The sequence below is a fragment of the Mytilus trossulus genome, chromosome 1, assembly GCF_036588685.1.
Source record: "Mytilus trossulus isolate FHL-02 chromosome 1, PNRI_Mtr1.1.1.hap1, whole genome shotgun sequence".
Lineage (NCBI taxonomy): Eukaryota > Metazoa > Mollusca > Bivalvia > Mytilida > Mytilidae > Mytilus > Mytilus trossulus.
Window position 1 is genome coordinate 84,971,760 of NC_086373.1, and position 22,485 is coordinate 84,994,244.

The 22,485-nt window shown below is 29.6% G+C and overlaps 1 protein-coding gene across 3 annotated transcripts in view; it reads right to left on the reverse strand.

The window, feature by feature from the left end:
- Positions 1-1,441: 1,441 nt before the first annotated feature.
- LOC134687679 (sperm flagellar protein 2-like) overlaps positions 1,442-22,485 on the reverse strand; it is a 33,327-nt gene continuing 12,283 nt past the window's right edge. The window contains exons 15-41 of one of the 3 annotated variants that reach the window (XM_063548147.1): positions 20,904-21,046; positions 20,495-20,512; positions 17,498-17,601; positions 17,012-17,265; positions 16,641-16,776; positions 15,426-15,567; positions 14,753-14,824; positions 14,331-14,403; positions 13,887-14,030; positions 13,234-13,379; positions 12,579-12,706; positions 12,265-12,331; positions 11,689-12,015; positions 10,667-10,929; positions 10,173-10,374; positions 9,738-9,933; positions 9,219-9,308; positions 7,666-7,804; positions 6,335-6,434; positions 5,808-5,915; positions 5,344-5,472; positions 4,762-4,944; positions 4,350-4,478; positions 3,785-3,909; positions 3,221-3,401; positions 2,494-2,619; positions 1,442-1,771 (exon numbers count right to left, since the gene is read on the reverse strand). In XM_063548147.1, the coding sequence (XP_063404217.1) occupies positions 1,703-1,771; positions 2,494-2,619; positions 3,221-3,401; positions 3,785-3,909; positions 4,350-4,478; positions 4,762-4,944; positions 5,344-5,472; positions 5,808-5,915; positions 6,335-6,434; positions 7,666-7,804; positions 9,219-9,308; positions 9,738-9,933; positions 10,173-10,374; positions 10,667-10,929; positions 11,689-12,015; positions 12,265-12,331; positions 12,579-12,706; positions 13,234-13,379; positions 13,887-14,030; positions 14,331-14,403; positions 14,753-14,824; positions 15,426-15,567; positions 16,641-16,776; positions 17,012-17,265; positions 17,498-17,601; positions 20,495-20,512; positions 20,904-21,046 (3,794 nt within the window). In that variant the 3' untranslated portion in view covers positions 1,442-1,702. Of the gene's footprint in view, positions 1,772-2,493; positions 2,620-3,220; positions 3,402-3,784; positions 3,910-4,349; positions 4,479-4,761; positions 4,945-5,343; positions 5,473-5,807; positions 5,916-6,334; positions 6,435-7,665; positions 7,805-9,218; positions 9,309-9,737; positions 9,934-10,172; positions 10,375-10,666; positions 10,930-11,688; positions 12,016-12,264; positions 12,332-12,578; positions 12,707-13,233; positions 13,380-13,886; positions 14,031-14,330; positions 14,404-14,752; positions 14,825-15,425; positions 15,568-16,640; positions 16,777-17,011; positions 17,266-17,497; positions 17,602-20,494; positions 20,516-20,903; positions 21,047-22,485 lie in introns of all 3 variants that reach the window. The other 2 variants (XM_063548140.1, XM_063548155.1) reach the window with 2 other exon arrangements.

The following is a 22,485-nucleotide window of genomic DNA, read 5'->3' on the forward strand; positions in this document are numbered from 1 at the left end:
CATGAATTTAAGCAATAAGAAGAAATGGAGGTTTTCTAAACTTGATGTTGATTTCCAGTTTTATTCAATACCTAGTTTTATATGAATAATTTCATAAAATAGAAGAGTTTAAAGTTGGGCTTTTAACTGTAATATAGGGTACATGTATTTTATATATATAAAAAAAAAGCATGTTTCAGAATTTCATTTTTTCATTTATGGTGGATTTTTTTTTCTGAAGTAATACTCTTTTTTTTCATGTATTAAAATTCTTAAACAGTTTTTTCAGAATAGCACAAAAAAAAACAAGTTTTGCTGCAACACTCAACTTTCCTGAATGAAATCAATATGGTAGTGGAGGAGCTGCCATAAGAGAGAAAGAAGGGTTGTTTCCTAAATCAGCAAGTTAGTTTTAGCCATGTCATAACTACTGGGTCCATTTTTTATTACTGTATTATCAAGTAGAAGTTTTACATGCAGCAACTTGAATATAATTGAGCTAAAATGATTTTTTGTATCTTATTTCTTTGTGTGAATCCTTCTTTCAACATAAAATTATTCCACTGGATCAAGATTAAAATGTGATGGATCAAACAAACTAGTTCGACCATGCCACATCTTAATATATTTTTAGGCCAATACTTGTCTGTTCTCAGCTTTTATAACTTTTTTTACAACTTCTGATTTTGGTCGTGGAGGCAGATAATTATAACCTGTTGAAATCTTTTTATTTACTTCTATTCTAGACTGGGGGAATGCAGCACTTAAAGAAATGATGACGATGTATTGTATCGGTTTTTAATATCCTATGGCAAATGAAAAATGCATTTCAGGAAGATAGCATGTTACTGTGAGATGAATATGAATCCTACTTTGTACTAGTTTAACACCCTGATTCAGATGATTTTTAAATGTTTAATCCTGCAGGGAGACATGTCACCATACCTTGACACATTATTCTGACCCAGGAGCAAAAATCAATGACTGGCCAGATATAAGTGCACCTTGCTTAGTGCAGAAATGCAAATAATAATTTCAAGTTTTTGGTTTGACCCAGCAATAGATTAAACTAACTAGCTCCGATATTCAGGGAAAGCATACCACAACACCATTGAGACAGCTGTTATGGAAATGATATCTTCACTTTAAGATAATACGTTGAATTCTAGACAAATGCTAGATGTCTTTTTTAATAATATTATATTATTTGGCAACTGTTTCATTGATACATTTCCCACATTTCGTATATTTATTTTTACAATAATTTAAGATAATTAATTTACACCACTTTTGGATATATCTGGGCAGACATGTGCTCTTACATTTCAATAATTGTCAAATTGTCTGTGTTCTAGTTTAAGACCAGACTCTCTTGGTCAATATTAAAATGCCTCTTATAAATAACATGCCATGTAAACTGTTAATGATTCTGTTTTACTTTGGGTTAAATAATATAAAACAATCAGTTCCAAATAATTTAATTAAAACATAAAATAAATATTCCGTAAAAAACAAATTGCTTTGATAAAAATTATAATATATTGTATAAAAGTCCACAGCATATTCTTTTGATACTTATACAGATAGTTTGGTAAAAAATATCATAGGACGGAATGTTTACAAAATAATGTTAACACAAAAATATCACAGTTATTTTTTTAAAGGAATTATTGAAATCAGATCTGTAAATGCAGTTGTGTCCATTTAAGAATCTATTTATAAATTAGTCAAGTGTCTTTGTACTGTGTAAATCCATTTCTGCATTTGGACTGTTCAATATTGCTTTCACATCCTGCAAACAGAAAAAAACACCATATATAAATAATTAAAATATTGAATGTTCAATATATTGATATTAATTGTAAACTTTTTAAGATCAAATTCAGGGAACCAAAAAATGTGTTTATTTTCAAGTTTTTAACAGTTAAAAGTCACATTATTTTGAAACAACAATCAACAAATTATCAAAATTGAAATTGTTCTGGTCTTTTTTTAATAAAACATTGCATAATAAAGGGAGAATGTGTTCATGGTACACAGATAATGCTGCACTTGCATATAACGTTAAAAAGGACATAACTCAAGAACAGTGAAACGCCACTCAAAGTTCAATCCATATATTATGGAATAAGCATTGTGTATAAGTTTCATAACATTTGGTTAATAATCTGATGAAAAAAGCAAACTATGGATAAAAAAAAATGTGTTCTGAAGGTCATACTTTGTTCACATCTTTTTCCTATAGTCTAAACAGATAGCTGTCTCATTGGCAACCATGTAACATCTCCTTTTTTCTATATTGGATAGATGAATGAAACATTGAACAATGGTATACCATAATATGACTGTGTATGAAATGTATACCTTCTTTTCAAATTGAAAACATCTAATATACACATATGTTATGTGAAAAAGGATTATACAAAATAGCATTACGAGTAAATGACTTGATCATCAGAAAGTTTACTTCTGTGCTAATAGAATTCATACTTATCAAAAATGCATGTTACTTACAACTGATTTAAATGTATGGCATGCTTGTACAATATCCTGAATCAATGGATGTTCTACTAGTATTTTCCAAGGAAGTGATTCTGTTTCTTCACTACCAAGTTCTTGATATACTCCTGCGAGTTTCTCCTAAAATAGTACAAAGTTGTATTACAAATGTATTGGAAGCACACATTACAAGTTTTTTTTATTACAAAATGTATGTTTTTCTTTGTGTAAATCTGTTTCATTGACTGACAATAATGAGACTGACTAACAAATGGAATGTTCTTAAAAAAGATACTTGAGAGTAAAAATCCTATTTCAATAATATTGATGGATTGTACACTTTTTATTTAATCAAACAAAATTAACTATACCAATCTGGAAAAAAATAGACCTCACTCACCTTTTGATGTTAAAATGAGCAATATGAGGAGATAGCCAGGTCATAGATTAATCTAATACAATTTTAGTGAATATTTACACAATAAATCATTGTTGAAAACAGAGAACATCCAAGTAAACATTTATATCTGGGAATGGTAGATACTCTTATCAACCCTGTAAATGTTTTTTTCAGGTAAGCAGAAGCTTCTTTCTTTTTCTTATATTATGTATACTCCTGTTTTATGAATTGATTTCCTTTTCCATCATTTTATCAAACATCATGTGCAATAACATGACAATGTACTTTTTGGTAAAGGGAGATAATCGTATTTTTGTAATTTTGTAACAAATATTTATCTACCCTTGATGTAGCATCTTCTGGATCTGCAGACACACTAAATCTATGACTGTCTCCCTTAGCACTTTCGCCATGATGTAGAACTCTGTACAGGGAATCCAGTGGAACCTGGGCATCAACTGCATCTACTGGTATGTCGTCTGCTGCTGGAGGTGGTGAGGGGTCATCTAAACTGTCTAAATTACTGTAAACAAATAGGTAAAAACATTTTTATATGAATTATATCTCATAAGTAGATTAAGTAACACCAAGTTACTGAAACTGAGGGTTAGGGAGGATAACAAAAATATTATTCTTTTAAATGATTCATCTATTTTAAAATACTAACACTGATTAACTATAAGAGTACACAATACGATAAACAGGAGATAATATGATTATAACAAAAGAATTACTTTTTTTTTAAATGTTATTCATTACCTTATATTTAAAAATATATTTATTGCAAGGAATTTCCTGATAATCCACTTTATAAATGAATATAAGGCATTTAATGAGAACGTTACAATTTTTAGATCTACTTGGATTTTATTTCAAAATTGTATAAAAAATATTATACAACATTACCTTTCTGAAACACTGGGAGGTCTTGGATCTAATTTTCCAAGCCTAGGCATATGGTGACCACAGGATACTGACAAAGCTCTTAAGAAACCTTCATGTGAATATGAATGTGCACTAAAGTACATCAGCTGAAAAAAAATGGGAAAATGCAATTAACTATATAAGAAACATTAACTATGATTGGTTTGAAAATATCTATAATTAACATAAGTTTTCTTTCTTTTGATCACAAGTTTTCCTATATCTATGGATAAGAAAAGATTTTAAGCCACTTATGACAGTACATTATATTATTGTTATATGAATAGCTGACATGCAAAAAACATAGGTATTAATATACAGTAAAACCTGTATAAAGCGACCGGCTACCGGACTATGAAAAAGGGCCCGTTTGGACAGTGAGCCTATTTATTCAGGTTTATAAAGAAAAAAGATCAGCTTTCTATCCTTTTCAGCTAACTATGTTATTCAAAAGTGATTTCGACCAAATATTGTATACATATTTCAATCAGAATCAGAATCAATATTAAAATCTAAATCATCTACTGTAGTCAAAAGCTTTACTTACCATACTAATGTAATCCATAACAACTGGAGTTTTGGTATGGTCAGCAAAGAAATCAAATAATTCAGCTTTCAAATGAACCAGTCTATTAAATCCTGTTCCATCAGCCATAGAGCCAAACCAAAGATCCATCTATTCAAAATAAATATACATTGTACCAAAATAAGGAAAAATCAGGGATTCACAAAAATTATCTCCCTTAAATAATTTAGTACAAGGGGAAAGATATACCTTTGCACTAATTTTTACGTATTTTCATTTTTACTTGAAATTACAAAATTATAATATTATTCAGCAAAATAGGCAGTAGACAACTATCTTAAATAACAATTAAAATGTTCTAAGAAGCATTATTGAGCATAGACTTGATGGCAGCACAACAGCCCTTGAATAATGATATTATTTTAAAACTTACCCTATCATACTGTTCCCTGGTAACAAATCCTGTAGACTTTTGGTCCATTTCTTTAAATTTCTGTAGAGTAGCCAGTAAATCAGATTGTGTAGGTATTGGTATTGGAAGTGAGATAGATAACAAACATCTTCTCCAATCTACATACTCTCCATCTGATGATAAAGCATTGGCCAATTCTTGTACCTGTAATTAGACAATAATATTAAAATACACGATTGATTGCTTGTTGGTGTTTAATTCCACTTTCAGCACTCTTTCTTATATCACAGCTGGCGTGTTTTTTTAAATTTCCATTGCAGATTACAAAAACACTATGAAAGTATATTCTCGAAAATCACTATCAGCTAAGTCAGATAACTTTCATTTTAAATGTATAAGGTTACTGAAAATATAAATAAGATTTATTTAGTATCAGGGTAAGCACATGCAGGTTTTAATTTTTTCAAAATCTATCCACTCTATTTTTAGTCATAATGAAAACAATGAATTAATTTTAACATTAACAGTACTTGATTATGTATTTGCAAACAGTGCAATTACAGGTATACAATAATATTTATATTGCATTACTGCATTTCTTACCTGTACTGGATTTATATTCATCCAATGATCAGGAAGTTGTTCCATTCCAAAGGCCACACCCACCATGGTCTCAAATGTTTCAATAAATGACTGTTTAGATAACACTCCAGTTGGGGCTGTTTCTTGGAACTGAAAACATAATTGAAAAGAACTGAACATTTATATTTCATACCAAAGGTGAAGGGTCAATATTTTAATAAGTGTAAAAAATAAGGGTGACCCTTATACCTCAGCATGTATATTAGTGTGAAGGTATTTCAATTCAAATTTCTGTATTTTATCTTTAAATACAATTAATCTCTCAATTTTTTTATACTGAGTACAATCTAATGAGTTCTATGTCATGTTAAAGTTACCATCAAGTTTATGAAATACCTTTTTTTTAAAGCTGATTGATGATGGGTGTTTTTACTTGTTGAAAATTAACTTAAAAAATTCATTTAAGTTAATCCTTTCTGATTTACCTGCTTAAATAGTTGATAAAGTTGTTTGACTGTAAACATGTCAGCTTTTGGTTCCTCCTCAAGTGGGGGCGGAGTTGCTGGACATGGGGTCTTCAAAACCTTCAAATCCTAAAAATCAGAGTGGAAAAAATGTTAGTAATGTGTTAATATTTTATAAAAATTGTTTAAAGAAAATTTAAGATATAGGCAAACAGACAGACAGACACTGGTATACCACAATACATCCTGTACAAGAATATCAAAACTTGAAAAAGACTTGAAATTTATAGCCTAATTTTCAGTTTCTTTTAATATGAAAAGTAGTATTGGGAATCTAAACAAACCACAGAAAAGTTGAATATGAATGATTGCATTCCTGTAACAAAAATAGAATACAAAAATGCAACATTAACGTAAAAAATCATATTATGAAAATATAATCAAGGTATAATTTAAATTTTGAAAGGGAGACAACCATGAATTAATAAATCATCTGAAAAGGTATGAAGTTTATCATTAGTGTTTATTATTTATAAAATGTTACTTACATCATTAAGTAAGAAGTCTTCTTGTTTTATCACTAATTCTTGTTTCAATGGTTTCTTTTCTTCAACAGCATTCCTCATAACTTCTGACATATGGTCAACACTGTTAAAATTAGAACAAGTTTAATATAAAATATCATTGAAATTGATATGTTAGTCTATTTCTTTTTTAAATACTTACTATATGTGCCTTATAATTAGATGTATCATTTGTAATCTTCAAATGAATCAGAAATGTAAATTCATTGTAACTGGATTGTAAGTCATTCGATAAAAAAGTATAAATTTAATACCATTAAACTATAACAGTCTCTCTTGCACTTCACTGGAAAAAAAATGTCAACAGTTTGCTAGTTTGAAGACTTAAAACTAAATATCATTTCCACATAAAAATGATATAGGAACAGAAACACTATTGAATAGATTAAGAAATAAAAAAGTATTTGAATCAAACTATTTGGTGAGACAACATAGGCGCATTTATACTTTTTAATACATATAGTGTTGTATTTAACAAGTCCATGGTGTATTGAGGTGACTAAAGTATACATTTACAAAACGTGAATGTAGAACCAACATTTGTGATTAACATACCATGCTTAACACAATATATATCAATTCTCATTCTATTAATGAGTATACACAATAATAAACTTACGGTCTTTGTGAAAAAATAAAAACATAAGGTATATGGTTAAAGAAATCTTGCGCTAGACTTAAGGATAGAAAAGGTAGATCATATAATCCTATATCATTTAATAAACAAATTTTGGTTTTCAGTAAATAAATATTTCATAAGGTATCAGATACTCTTTGATTTGTTTACTCTGCTTTACATAATTCTACAGTAAACAAAAAATTGAAAATGTTGTCGTTCTCATCTTTTCATTATTTAAAATATTGACACAGGTAATCGGTGTCTGATAGATCTGAAAAAGAGCTCACACATTGCAAGTCATAACTATCAATATGCTGACTAAGTATGGAGTCATTCTGTTCAGTAACATGAGTAATGCTGGACAAATATATGACAAATATTATCTAAAAGTACCTTTTTACATAACTAAACAGGAAATAGGAGTCCAACAGTCCTCAAAGGATATAAACATTAATATTAAGCAACTGACCAAATATGAAGTCATTATTTTCAGTAGTACCCAAGGAAAGTGTGATGAAAATATCAATTGGGCTACAAAACGATGACAGACAAGGTAAAAGCAGTATGAGTCCTCTACTAGAGTGGTGATATAATTTGTCAGTAACTTTCCATGAAATGTATTTAATTTGTACCGGTACTCATGTTATCTGATGTGGAATCCCTAACAAGATCTTACCTTTCATTTTCTTTAAGGAATCTAGCACCTAACCAATCATTCATATCTTTATAAGCATTGTCTGCTTTGTTCTTTAAGTCTTGTAATACACCACAGGCATGAAGTTTAATCAACTCTAGTCTTGTCTTACAGGCAGTTTCTAATAAAATAAACATTTATAAGTATAAATAAAAGTATTAAAGCAGGTTTTTTTTTAAAACAACTTTAGTTATTGGCTGGCACCACAATGTTTATCAACAGGACTGATAAGTGGTTATATAAGGTTACATCTGACTAATGTCAGTCTGTGAAAATGCAATGTAGGGCCCTTTTAGTTAATTGAGAGTTTTAAAACTAAGGGAGTTAATACACTTGTCTGTATTAAATCATCTGGATACTGTTAAGCAACTGATTAAATGATAAAAAAGTTGTGCCTTAGATGAAAATGATTAATATCTTTAAGGTTCATGTGGACCCTATGGCTAAAATGTCCGTACTTTCACCTCAAAATTTACTCAGAGTACAGACAAACCTGCGCATCTGTTCAAAATTTCAGGTATAGCATGCCCTAGATTAATAAATTTTAAATATGTTTTATGATTTAGAAAAATAAAAACTTACCAGGATTTTGCAGTGCACTTTTTTTCATTCTTTCAGAAGGTGCCAAAATAAATTAAGTTGGGAAACAGGTTTGAGAACTTCCCCACAGGTAATAATTGAAGTGAGCGATTTTGATTGACATGGACAATAGATGGACAATAAATACCTGACAATAATTGGTGTACCTGAGTGGACCAAATCAAGAGAAACTCAAACTGTTTGTAAATTTTATCATCTTCTGCAGGAACGAAAAAAAGTGCACAGCAAGATCCAGTTAAGTTATGAACTTTCTAAATCATACAATGCATTTGAAATCTATTTATCTAGGGCATGCTATGGCATAAAACATTTCCAGATGCACAAGTTTGTCTGTACTCAGAGTAAATTTTGAGGTGAAAATACGTCCATTTTAGCTGTAGGGTCCACATGAACCTTAATATGAGAGTGAAAATTTATCCGCTTGTATTTGCAGAAGATTTTTTTTTTTAAATGGCTGCACAAAAAAGTCCGAGCAAATTTGAAAACCTGTTATTTACTGCCATTTTCATATACTGTAAATTCAGAAATTATAGCGATGTTTTAATTATTGTGATATTAAAATGCGACAGGGTCATAATGGCAAAAATTTAAACACGCAATTTGAAATTTTGTATATGAATTAAACATTAGTTTTTTCAATATCGCAAAAATTAAATTTGCATTTTGTTTAAAATGACAAAAACGCAATAATAAATCCTCACAATAATTTCTAATTTTACAGTACAGCTTTTCTACAATTAAAAAAGATATACAAACAAACTGCTGTTTCCAAGAAATTTATAATTTATTTCAATATTTATCCACTCTTCCCATTACGAAACACTTTTTAAACTTTTTAAAACTGTTTGAAGAAAGTTTCAGATGACAACAATATTATTACAGGTATCACCCATTTATTATCTTTTTGGTAAAAAATACAGGAAATCTTCTATTACCTTCTTCTTGTATGGCAAAGTAATACTCTTCTTTCATTCTATTTTTCTTCTCTTTCTTTTCTCTATCTTCTTCACTTTCTGATTCTGACACTAAAAAAGAAAGATAAAATTGAGTTTGAAAACATCATTGTAATACAAACAAATAATTTTGCTTATTGAATAACTTCTTACAATGTAGACACTAAGAGGTTCAATAGAGCCTGCATCATTCACCTAGAGGTCTAAGGGCATCTTCATCAATAGACACTCTATAACATTTTAGACATTTTTATTTATGATTAAAATCTCTTTGTTGAACCTGTTCATTTGTTCTGTATATTTTCTCTCTATGGTCTATTGTAATTGCCCCAAAACACAAATAAAGAGTGTAAAAATAGAAATTTAAGGGCTTAAACTGACGACTTTAGCCATGTACATTTACTTGTACATCTTGTCTTGCTGGTCATTGTGAATTTTATATCTCTATGTTTTTATAGTTAAAAGGCAAAAATGAAAAAAAAAGATAAAATTGGCCATTACCTGGTGTTGGAGTAGCTTCCCCTTCTTTCTTCTTCTTTGGAGATGGACTTCTACTTTTCCCCTTTTTCCCCTTGTCTGCTTTACCACCTTTTTTGGTTGCTGCAGCAGTAGCTGCTGCCTTTTCTCTTTCTCTCTCTTCTTCTCTTTTTCTCTCTGCCTCTTCTTCTTGCTCTCTAGCAGCTTGCTCATTTTGTAACTGGATGTTAAAAAAAATATGAAATTATGTTTTCTTTTGAAACTCAAAGTGTAACACTATAATTAAGTTATGACATGTAACATTTCCAAAACGGGACCTGCTGGCAGATCAAAAATGGCTGATGAGATAGATAGTGATTAAAAATTCTGAATTAAAAAAAGTTTTGTCTAAAAATCAATACATATAACATCATTCCTACTGTGTTTATTTGATAGAAATGATACCCTTAATGTACTCACAATGCTACTAAGTGTGCCAGTGGCAGTCTGAAAAGCATCAAATATCAATCTCTCATCTGGATCCATTGGAGGTTGAGGACTCTCGGCTGCGCCAGCATCATCCTTCTTTCCACCTTTTTTGTCCTTTTTACTGGCAGCAGCTGCAGCACCAGCCTTAGCATCAGCATCAGGAGAGACTGGTCGACGAGGAACCAGTGGAATTCTGCAATGTATGTAAAGTATGGAATACTAAAAGAGTAATTAATAATTGAAATCTATGTATTGGAATTTCCTTTTGTTTCATCAATTTAAAAAGGGAGATAACTTGAATTAAAAAAATATTATAATTGTGCTACTAAAATTATTGTGCACTTTATAACTAGCTACCATTAGCAAAAAAGAAAAGAAAAAAAGAAAAATTGGAATTAAGCAGGGGTTGAAGAAACAATGGTTTTGTATTTCCTCAAATGCATTCATAAAAATCATTAGATAGAACAGGCTTCTTTCTTTTTTACCTTTTCTTATCTCCTTCTTCAGCTATAGGCTGTTCCTCCACAGGTTTCTTTTCTTTACTCTTATCCCTCTTTTTAGCAGATGGTGTCCTAGATTTTCTTTCTTTAGGTGACTGTGACCTCTTTTTAGCAGATGATGACCTACTTCCTTTTGGAGATTTAGGAGATTGTGACCTACTGCTTTCTCCAGATTTTGGTCTTGAGGGAGGAGCAGATCCAGTTTCACTAGCTGGTATTTCTGGTGGTGGTGGTCTTTCCACAGGAAGCTGTAATGTAAAATCTTGGTAATATAATGTCATTTATATTTGTGTAAAATACTTTAATATCATTATATGGGTATGATTACTATTGGGTGATTTTAAGTTTATTTTGTGTATAAATTGGTTACTGTAAATTCAGAAATTATTGCGAGGTTTTTATTTTTGCCAAAAATGCGACCAGATTATATATAATCGCAATAATTAAAACTCGTATTTTGAAATTTTTTGTATGAACTTTACAGGATTTTTCTGAACATCGCAAAAATTAAAATCACATTTTAGTTTATAATGACAAAATCGCAATAATAAATGCACACAAAAATTTCTGAATTTACAGTATAATGTTATGGGTACTATGCAAATATATTTTGGTGATATAACTTCTAAACATTTGAAAGACTATGAGTTTAATGAAAATATTATATTTGGGTAAAACAGCACTGAATGAACTAAAAAATATCCCAGAGCCAATGAAGTTTGGCTGCAATATTAAAATAAAAATGGTCAAATACGTTTACCAAGTTTTGAATTATCTCCCCCTGGAAGTATTATTTTGTAGACCATTTCTGCTTCACTAGTCTCCAAAAAAAAAAAAAAATTCCATATTAAAAATACAAACATCAGTTGAAAGAAAATAGTTGGCCTGAGTGAGTTTTCTCATTATTATGATATTCTATAATGCATAAATGAATGTTTGTACTATACATAAGACAGCATGCATTAAAAAAAAAAAAAGATTGAAGTTAGATGTATTTCATAATATACCTCAATTAGTGGTAATCTTGCATAAGTAGCATTAAGTTCATCAGGTATCTGACCATCCATGCCTCTGTAATAATCCTTCATTAAACGGACTGTGTCCTGGTATCTATCTACTTCAGCCTGCATTGTTGTGATATAGAAGTTACTAAGAACACCAAGTCTATCGTCTAACCAGCCATCATTGACTATATTCTGTCTTTCATTCTCTGCTTGAACTTTCCTTTCGTCTGATATACTCCACAGAGCCTCCGTTAAATCATCCACACGTTGATGTAGTTCTGCCTTTGTTTCTTCATCTTCTCTCATGTCATCTGGTATCTCATTGTACTCCTAAATGAATATTTCAATGATTAAATAGCATTTATTACAAATTTGAAATTTAATTCAGTTATTTTTGAGAGCATTTTATGAGTTTTTCAAGCAACAAAAGAAATCATTTGTAATGACATTGCTATTTTTGAAACTATTTGTTAAAACTTGATCATAACAATACTTTTTTAAAAGCTGATGTGCTTTTGAGCAAGGTATCACATTTAATATGATCATATACTTCTGAAAATTATCTAGCTAATGCCATACCTTTTGCCACTGGGATATGTAGACTTGTTTGTTATCTGGTCTTCTAAGATATGCCATGTAATCTTTCCTGAAAACATTTCAACACATGATAATTAGCATTTTCAAATCTTTAGATGATTGTAATTCATAAACTATTTTCATATCTGAATTTCAAAATATAGCTTCCGATCTTTTCTACCACTAATAAAATTAACCTGTGGAAATTTATTTTTAAAAGCTTTTTGAGGTAAAAGTTCTTTATGAACAAATGAACTGAAGACAATTCTTATATCAAAACTTTTTTTAAACAATAAAAAAATTATACAATTTCTTACCTGATTTGATAAAAGTATCTATAAATATTTTCTCTCTCATCTCGTACTTTTCTAAATACATATTTACTGTTAGTCACATATTCTTTTTCAATATCTTCCCAATACTTTGAAAGTATTTCTGCCAGTGTCTGAAAATTAAATGAATACTTACTACTGATTTGCTTCAAAGGGAGCAAACAAATGTCAAATATGGTAGATAAAACTAAAACTCATCGAACTCGCAATAGAATACACTTTGTAATAATATGATTAAATTATCTCCCCTTAAAAGGTCTAAAATAAATGAGAGGTTCATTGTGTAATAAATCACAGAATGTTATTCTTAGTTTCATATTAATAGCACTGACAACTTTTAACCATAAAATATAAGCCTTTAATAGATCAATATATTAAATTATCTCCCCTTAAAAGGTCTAAAATAAAGGAAAGGTTCATTGTGTAACGTATCACAGAATATTATTCTTAGTTTGATATTAATAGCACTGACAACTTTGAACAATAAAATATTCTTTAATAGAACGATATTTAATATCATTGATTTAAAAATCTATAATGTAAAACTTTTTAGCTGAAGTTTATTATTTTTTATTCTTCAAAAGGATTCAATTACACATATTTCAAAGGTTATTCAAAGCAGAAAAGAACTGGTACACACCTCTTGCAAAGGTAGATCAACAAAACTCCATTCTTCTGAACCTGGTTCTGGTGGAGGTGGTCCTGTGGGTTCTTGTGGTTCAGGTTCTGGCTCAGGTTCAGGAGTCTTCTTCTTACCAGATCCTTTCTTGCCTTTCGGTGAACCCACTGTAAAATACAATATGTTTCATGAACTTTTAAATTTTCATAGTTTAAATTGTAGACTGAAGTTTTGGTATCCTGAAAGAGGATTTCAAATATATACAATAGAATCAACATGATTTTTTTTTATATAATCGAGATTGGATTTTTTTACTGATAATAACGATTTCAGAGTGCAGAGTAAAATCTACACTGAATGTGATATCAATTTACTAGTCACTTTAAAATGACTCCATTCAGTATAATAGGTTGATCAAAAGCCAATGTTGGTCCTAAAATATGATATGATGAGTCAGTCTGTAGCTGTATCACATTAAGTCCTTCAAAACAGAATCTCGACCTGAGATTCATCATTATACACTAATTAAACAAAAATCACCTCAAATCGGCAGGCATTATAGAGAAAAGAGTGCAGACAAGTACAACTTAAATGATATATAAATTCTGCAGTCAAAGGGCCTAGTCTTTTCACCAGCGACAAACTAGACAAAACTTTATTATGTAAGTACTCACTCCTACTACTTTTTTTGGCACTTCCTGTATCAGATTTCTTTCCACTTCCTCGTTTAGGGGAACCAGATTTGTCTCTTTTCTTGTCCTTATCCTTTGGTGATTTACTTCGAGAGGATCCTGGCCTTGACCCTTTCTTTCCAGAACCTAATAAAAACAAGAATACATAAAAAGAAAAGATATATTGTGTGGATTCATATATCATACACATCCAAGCAATAACTTTTCTTTAATAATTTTTTTTAAATTATTCATAATTGTATTTTCTCTGAAAATCTAGAGCTTTATATCTTGAGTGACAATATGTCTATGTTTCATATGCAATGCTTATTCTATATGTACTTTTACTATGAATTTATCAATTGAAAAAAAGAAACCATTTTTGTTTGTTTGTCAATTGATAGTATCTCAATTAATGAAAGACTTGAGAAAATTTGCCATCTTTACCTTTTCTTGAACCTGATGGTGATCTCGACTTGACTTCAGGTTCTTCTTTTGGGGTTTCTGGTTCAGGTGGTGGCTAAAACAGATAAGAAGTTATAACAAATGTTTACCATTTAACTGAAGACAATTATTTGTAAAAGGAAATATCACTAGTACAGGCTATCATTTCTATTTTCAAGGCAGTTTTGTTGTGCTTTATCTTTTATCTGTTTCAGAGTGTTTAAGGTGCCGTGTTTGCAGCCATAGTTTTGCATTATAAATCATCATTGATAAAACTATCAATAGCTGTAAATATTGTTTACAATTATTGACCCATCTGAAAATTTACTGTCCTAGTTTGTAATGAATAAATATATTCCAATAACTACAACTTCCTTAAACATTTTGTTTGAATGTATAAATGTATATAAATACAAAATACTAACAACTTCTTTCTTTTCTTCCACTGGTGGAATATCAGCCGTTTCTGAAATTTCTGGTTGATTTCTACCTAGAAGCTACAAAAAAAGAAGAAAATACAGGATTTTATTTTACAAATTTATAATAAAACTGAAATAAGAAATTCACTTATGAATAAAAAAACAATAAGTTTTGAAGTGGATTTTCACATATTTTTATCATGAACTAATATTTAAGATCCTAGAACTATTGTCTTAAAGTATAAAAAAATATCATAATGTCCGGGCAAAATAATAATTTACTCATTTTTTCAAAATCTTTTGCCAAAAAATAGTGAGTAAAAAATCCAGGTAACCACTTAGGAGTTGGGATTATCAAATACTTAAGGTGGTACCCAACACTTTCACTAAAATTTATTTGGCTTGTTTAATTTTCATAAAATTTTGTCAAAGTATTTACTTTGACCCTTGAACAAAAATATAAAAATTTGAAAATTTTGAACCAACTGGTTTGTCAGAAAAATTACCCTGGTTATAAAGCAGTTTGACAAACACCAATTTTCATCATTGAGAAGCTTTATATTCATTTTTCAACCCAGTGTAATTAAAACATTAAGCTGACTTTACAGAGTTATCTCCCTGTAGTGTTAGGTATAACCTTAAAAAAGGTTAATTTCTACAAAACTAAATTATTCCTTACCTTATCAAGTGTATCCTCAAGAACTCTATCAACTTCCAGGTATACAGTCTTTTCTTCTTGTGTTGCATCAACCACTTTGAGTGTACCAAACTTAGCATACCATTTTTCTAATTTTGGCCATGCATCTAAAAATCCTGTTATTCTGAAACAAGTAATTCATTTCATGTTGAATACAAATCGATTTTGAATAAATTTGTCACATGCAAATATGCAAGTTTCAAGGCGAGGTTTTGTCGCCAATATTCTTCTCTCTATATGTGAATGACTGTGAAATGTCCTTTTTAATCGATGGATGTATTTCGCTTGAGATGCGAGATTTAAGTCTTTTTCTTCTAATGTATGCTGATGATATGGTGCTATTTTCGGAAACTGTTCAAGGTCTGCAGTCAATGCTGGATTCTTTAAAACTATATACCGTGAAAAACGATTCAACAGTTAACATTGACAAAACTAAGGTAGTTGTGTTTCAAAAAGGAGGTGTTATTAAGGATGATGAGAGATGGTTCTATAATAATGAGAGTTTAGAGACGGTCAATGACTTCTGTTACTTAGGATTTAATTTAAAATTCAATGGAAAATTTCTATTTACGCAGAAGAAGTTGGCAGAACAAGGTCGAAAATCAATGTTTGCCATGTTATCCACGTTAAGGAATGACCATTTAAATACTCAAACTATACTGTCTCTATTTGATGTGTACGTAGGTAGTGTAATTTCTTATGCATGCGAATTCTGGGGATTTTATAAAGGTGATGATGTCGAAAAAGTCCATTTGCATTTTTGCAAAAGACAACTTGGTGTTAAACAGTCTACAAATTCTGCAATGATATACATGGAACTAGGAAGACTTCCAATGATCGTTAAAAGGAAACTACAAATTTTTAAATATTGGTTCAAAATTATGTCAACAAATAACTGTATTTTAAGCTCCGTATACAAAGAAATGTGTATCGATATTGACAGAAAAAGTTCAAAATTTGTAAATTGGGCAAAGTTAATCAGAGATGAATTTGTATTTACACCGATGAACTGTAAAGTTCAAGGTAATAAAGAATTTGATGTAAGTGATATATTTACAATTGTTCATAGAATAAAGCGGCATCTGTATTACTGTATTACCGTCCTCATACTTTTCACTTTTGGTTTGGGATTCCTACATGCTTTGCACAGCAGAATAAGATAACTATAACAAATAATGTGTCAACAGTTATACTAACCTATGTTGAATCTGTTCTTGGTCATGAGCCTGGTCAGCAACAGGTATAACTTGTTCCTGTTTGCCTACACCTGTAGCACTGCCATCTGGTGGAGGCTTAAATTCCTGATGAAATTCTTCATCCCCTTGTACAGTGTCTAGAATGCATAAAAGTATAGTTTATAGAATTTAGTTTATAACCACAACATGAGTATCTTGCATACAAAAATTGAAAAACAAAGATAAGTGTTATATTTCATCTGAAAAGTGTAAACATGACTTCAGCTTAATACATTAAGACATTCACTTTGTTTTTGAAAACTTGAATTAAAAAAAAAACAACAAAAAAGTGTTTACAATTCTTAGAGATAAAAGAATCGAGATGAGACTTACGGTAACGTCCTGCAGCTCTTTTGAGACAGAGTTCATCACTAATTTCAAACTTAATGACAACATCTATTCCACTGGCTGGGTCTGCAGGTGGTGGTGCTGGTCTGGGGTCAGGGACTAAATTAGATTTCTTTGATTTTTGTTTGTCCTTGCTGTCTGCAGCACCAAATCCTGTAAGAGCTTTCTCCAATACTTTAGCTTGGTTATAATTAGATGGGAAACCATCTAAAATCCAACCTGTTCCCTCTGGTATATTTCTATAAAACAAGGTTAAATATATCTTATGTCTGCACTAGAAGGTATTGTTTGGTCTTATAAATATTTCAAAACATTACAGAGATTGACATGTTTCATGAAATATATACAGTTTTAGAATTACTTATAAGGCATAAAATGTTAAAACATATTTAATCTGTTTGTTAATTCAAATTCTATTTGTAGAGTCTGAATTATTTTTAAGAAAATAAATAATACTTATATAAGACCTACCTAATAGCCTCAACAATTATATCTACAATAACCTGGTCATCAATTGGGGCACCTCTTTTCAGGTACTTTTGAGCTTTGGCACCTAGCTTGGCTTTAGGGGTTGGCTGAAATGGCAAATACAATCATTAATACCAAAAGTACACAGAATGACAAATATAATTCTTAAACTTCTGGATTTGAATATGTAACCTACTACATGTACTAAAACTGGGAAATTCTGGTAAATGACAACATAAGTTTATCATAGAGGGGATAAGAGGTTATAACTTTCATTTTAATAAAAAGTCAATGCATGTTTATACTATTTTTTCTTTAAAACAAAGCAACTACTAGAATTCTATGTTAAATATTCCAAAAATATTTGAATTTTTGATTGAAAATAAATTATCTGTATTAGAAGAAAAATAATTTCATCACAAATAACAATTTCATAAATCTGTAACCTATATTGTCATCCATAAAATCTGAATAAATTTTGCCAATTCTGAATATAACATAAAATGTGGTCAACTTATATGTATGTATTGCTTTCTTACAGCAAATCTGAAATCAAATAAATATGATGAGTTGTATCATTAGACAAGAAAAGTGTATGTTAAAAAAACTGTCAAATATTCCTAACAATAGCTTATACATTGTAAAATCAAATAACACACAAGGTCTTCATCATACACTTAGCAACGACATACAAAACATCACTAAAACAATCTTAACATAAATTTAAACAATTGTTGGTTCTATCAACACTGCCAGAAATACAATATCTATGTTTGTAATATCCAACATTTGAGACAAAAATCCTTGATGCAGTAGAATTTCTTAATATAAGCATTAACTAGTTAATAAACCTGGATGAAACTTTATAAGTAAGCCATTAAATAAAAGCTCCATTCTGTATAGATATTTGACATGACTACAATAATAATTCAAATTTAAGCAGATCATCCATATAAATAATAGAGAAACCCAATAGCCCAAAGCTATGTCTTTTGTACCAAAAATAACTAATTCAACACTTACTGAAAATTATTACTAATCTATTGCTTAAATTTCAAAATTAAGTTACCAGTAAACCTGAACTAGTAGGTCATAAAAAAAAGTCTTTTAAGAACCCAAAACATTTAATAACCTATTACCTTCAGTCAATTTTCATACATTTTTATATATATGTCTTATTTTTGTTTCACACAAGTGTCCAACCACTCTTTGTTCCTTTTTGAGTTTTTGACAGAGAAGTTTACTAAATGACTTCTCAGAAAATAATTGCACATTTTTCCAACAAAATTATGCATATTGCAATACCTCAATTAATTATCATGATTGCAATACGAGAATGATCATCTTCATGTGAAACCTTACTTAAAATTCATTGTAAGAAAGAAATTAGAAAATAATAAATTTCATCTGAATAAAAGTAATGTGTTTGTCACATGTATTACTTCATGACATTTACCACAAACTTTTATGGAATGACAGTAATAATGTACAAATCATCCAACTTAAACAACTAGCTTGTATGGTTGACAATGGGAATTAAGTTATCAAATAATTTTGCAAAATAAAGCTGTCAAATATTTCTTCTTAAACATACAAACCAACTTTTAACTAATAAGGATTTCTAGAAAATGAACTAATATACTGGTAACACCCTTAAAACTTAGTACAATGTATTTAAAGTAAAGCTAGTGTAATGCAAAATTTCACATGTTTTATTAAATGAAAGTAAATGCTATTTTATGAATTACATGATATAGGTGTTAATTTGATTAGAATAATTTGGGTAAATATGGAAATATCTTTTAGGTGGTAATTTATACATGATAATGATGTGTAAAACACACATACAGTAAACCACTACATTAGAAATGTGTAGCCACAAACAAGACGAAACATACACAAACGTTATCTTCATCGTCACTGCCGGTAATGCTCTACAATAATCAGGGATTATATATCATATAGAAGTAACATCTTTAAACAAAACAATATACATGTATCATTTTATTATTGTAATTCTTCAGGGTGTTTTTTAATGCATTTAAAATCAACTTCTTTGTTGTCATATCTTTTTATTCTAGGTCTTATATCTATATTGGTGGATTTATTAAGGTTTCATAATTTAAAATATCCTGTCAGAAGAAAATACCAAAAGTACTCTACAAATTTATATTCACGTGAAAAATTTAAAAAACTGGCGACCATTTTCACAGTCTTCATTTTCATTTTTATTTCCAAAGTTATCTCCCTTAGAAAATAAACCAGCTATTTTATATACAAGTGTAGAAGAGTAAAAATAAAAAAGCAGCATAATAAATTAATGATCTGTAGATTAACTGAACAAAAATATGTTATAGATGCTTTTAAGCTCTCAGTTTGAGATTAAGTTATAAAAGTTTATTATAAATAAATAATCAACTTTCCAATGCTTTAAAAATTCAGGTATACTGAAAGTGGTGTTTTGATTAAACATTTTTAGCCCCTTATGATCAACAAATTTGTACACTGGTATAGACTAATTGAGGAATTATAGTTGGGATTAAAAGAATAACTCTTCAATGACCTTGCACATGAAACAAACATTTTAGCACTACAAGGAAAATAACTTTTTTTTTATGAAATGAAATTATATTTTCATCCAAAATTGGAAATGTGCAAAAATTTTGGATTTACTTTTGATAATTGTTAGTTGGAAATGCATGCAATTGTTTTGATTTATATATTAATTATAAACCTATATCAGGATTTAGGAATATACAAGATTAAATCTAAAAAAAATATGTGCAAAATGGAATTATCATAATTTTGTGCATCTGAACTATAAAACTGTGTTGTTAGCAATAACATAGCTTTTAACAATAAAAATATCTTTTTACAAATAATTGAATTAAAACATGTCTCTTTTGTCATCATTTCAATCGTTAACACTCTATGGAGGAAGAAATTAAGATATAAAAGGAAGGAATAAAACTGCAAATCAATCCTCAGAAAATTATATACCTCTGGTTCAGAATCTTTCTGCTGTAAATAAATGACATATTAGATAAAGTCTGTTAAAAATTACAACACATTTTTAGGGAAATTCAAAAAAGTCAAAATCAAGTGTTACTAAGCAAAGCATACTAGTAGACTAGGACAATTTTATTTTACTTAAAATAATATAAGTTAAAAGCAGGCTATTCTCAAGACTATCAGCTGTAAAAAATAGAATATATGATTTGTATGTTAAAGAAATGACATTGAAGTGAGCTTTTTCCAAGTGCATGTATTCTCATCACTATGTTCCTTGTGCATGGAATGGAATTAGCAATGGTATAGGATGATAATGTTTAACTACTTAGACAATGAAATCAAACTTGGGTTAATGAGCTGCACAATCTCTGTGTATGTATCAAACTATACGACTTACAGCTGGTTTGGATGGATCTTTTCCTTTCTTTGTCTTCTTTGTCTCCTGTTTTTGTTCTCCCTCTTCTGTAGTAGCGACAGGAGCTGTCTCTGGAGCAGGAACAGGATCTGTGGTGGTTACTGTTGTATCATCAACTGTTTCAACTAAACACAGTTATACAGCAATTAGTCAAGTAAATTTGTTCGTTTATATTTTTGTATCCCTATCTGAATTAACATAGGTATGAAAAATATGAATGTATGGTTAACCCACTGAAACAAAATAATTTGGAAGAACTTGTATATAAAAAGGATATCTAATAAATGTTAATTTAGTTTCAAAATTAATTATCCTAAAATTCAAAATGTTTAAGATCGTAGTAATACATAAAGGGAATAAAAAGCTACTTTGCTTCATATATGCAGATGAATAAGCTTATTGTATTATAGAATAATGATAAAGGTCAATTTTTCTGAAAAATTATATGAAAGCATCTTTTCATCCAAAATTCCTTTACTGCTTCAAATCAAAATGTCTAACCACTCTCAAGAGTTTAAAATAGAGATAATATGCCAATAGTCTGTCCAGCAAACAAACAAAAATGATAGTAAAATGCAATTCTTCTGATAAGACAAGAAAAACTGAGAATATAGAACCAAGCATAGAATATTTTATATGATAAATGCATACCAGATTTCTAAAATTTAGAATAAATCCAAAAAAAAAAAGAAGAGAAATACAATATAAATGCATATATTTTATAACTAAAAGATGTAATGCAAAATTTAGTTTAAAACATTCCTGCAACATTCAAGATGAAAGCTACCTGAAAATGACTACAACTAATACAGAGATATATATCTGATTAAGTATGAAAATCTAACAACATTGATGCACTCTTCGTTGCTGATATACCTGAGGAAAGAAAGTCAGTGCTTTCCCCTGTTGGAGCTCTCACTTCTATTGTAATGCCTATAGAAAATGTTCTAAGTAATGAATACAATGTGTACAGTTTTGTTTTGCAGTTTTACTTAGCAATAAGTCATAAATATTGGTCTTAAATATTTGACCTAAATTTGCGAATGTCTATTATATCTTACATAAAACAAAATTTCTTTGTAGATACAAAATTTTCAGTATAAAGTATATTAACTTAGAAAATGCAAAAGGTCTGATGGTGACTGATCAGAATGATTTAACCTTTTCCTCCATAATGACGCCACCCCCTTTACTCCATAATGACGCCTTTCGACACCCGTATAGTACCTGAGTGGAAACACTTTGACTAGGAAATGTCTGCATCGGACTTAATAAGATTTGTATCCAATATGAAAAGGACATTTATAAGAAAATCTGACTTAAATCATTTTATGAAATATTTGTTATTCGCAATGAATTTAAAATACTTCAAAGCATATTTTCAGCATTTTATTGAAAATATTGTGAATCAAGTGTGCAAAAAAAAAATTGCCTTTGAGGAAAGGGTTTTAAATTTGATATACAGGTAACAGTAATTGTTAATTTTTTCTTCTTTTGGTAATAACCCATACAAATAAATGTCTCTACTTCTCCATTAATTATGCAGTATTGTCAAGTAAAAAAA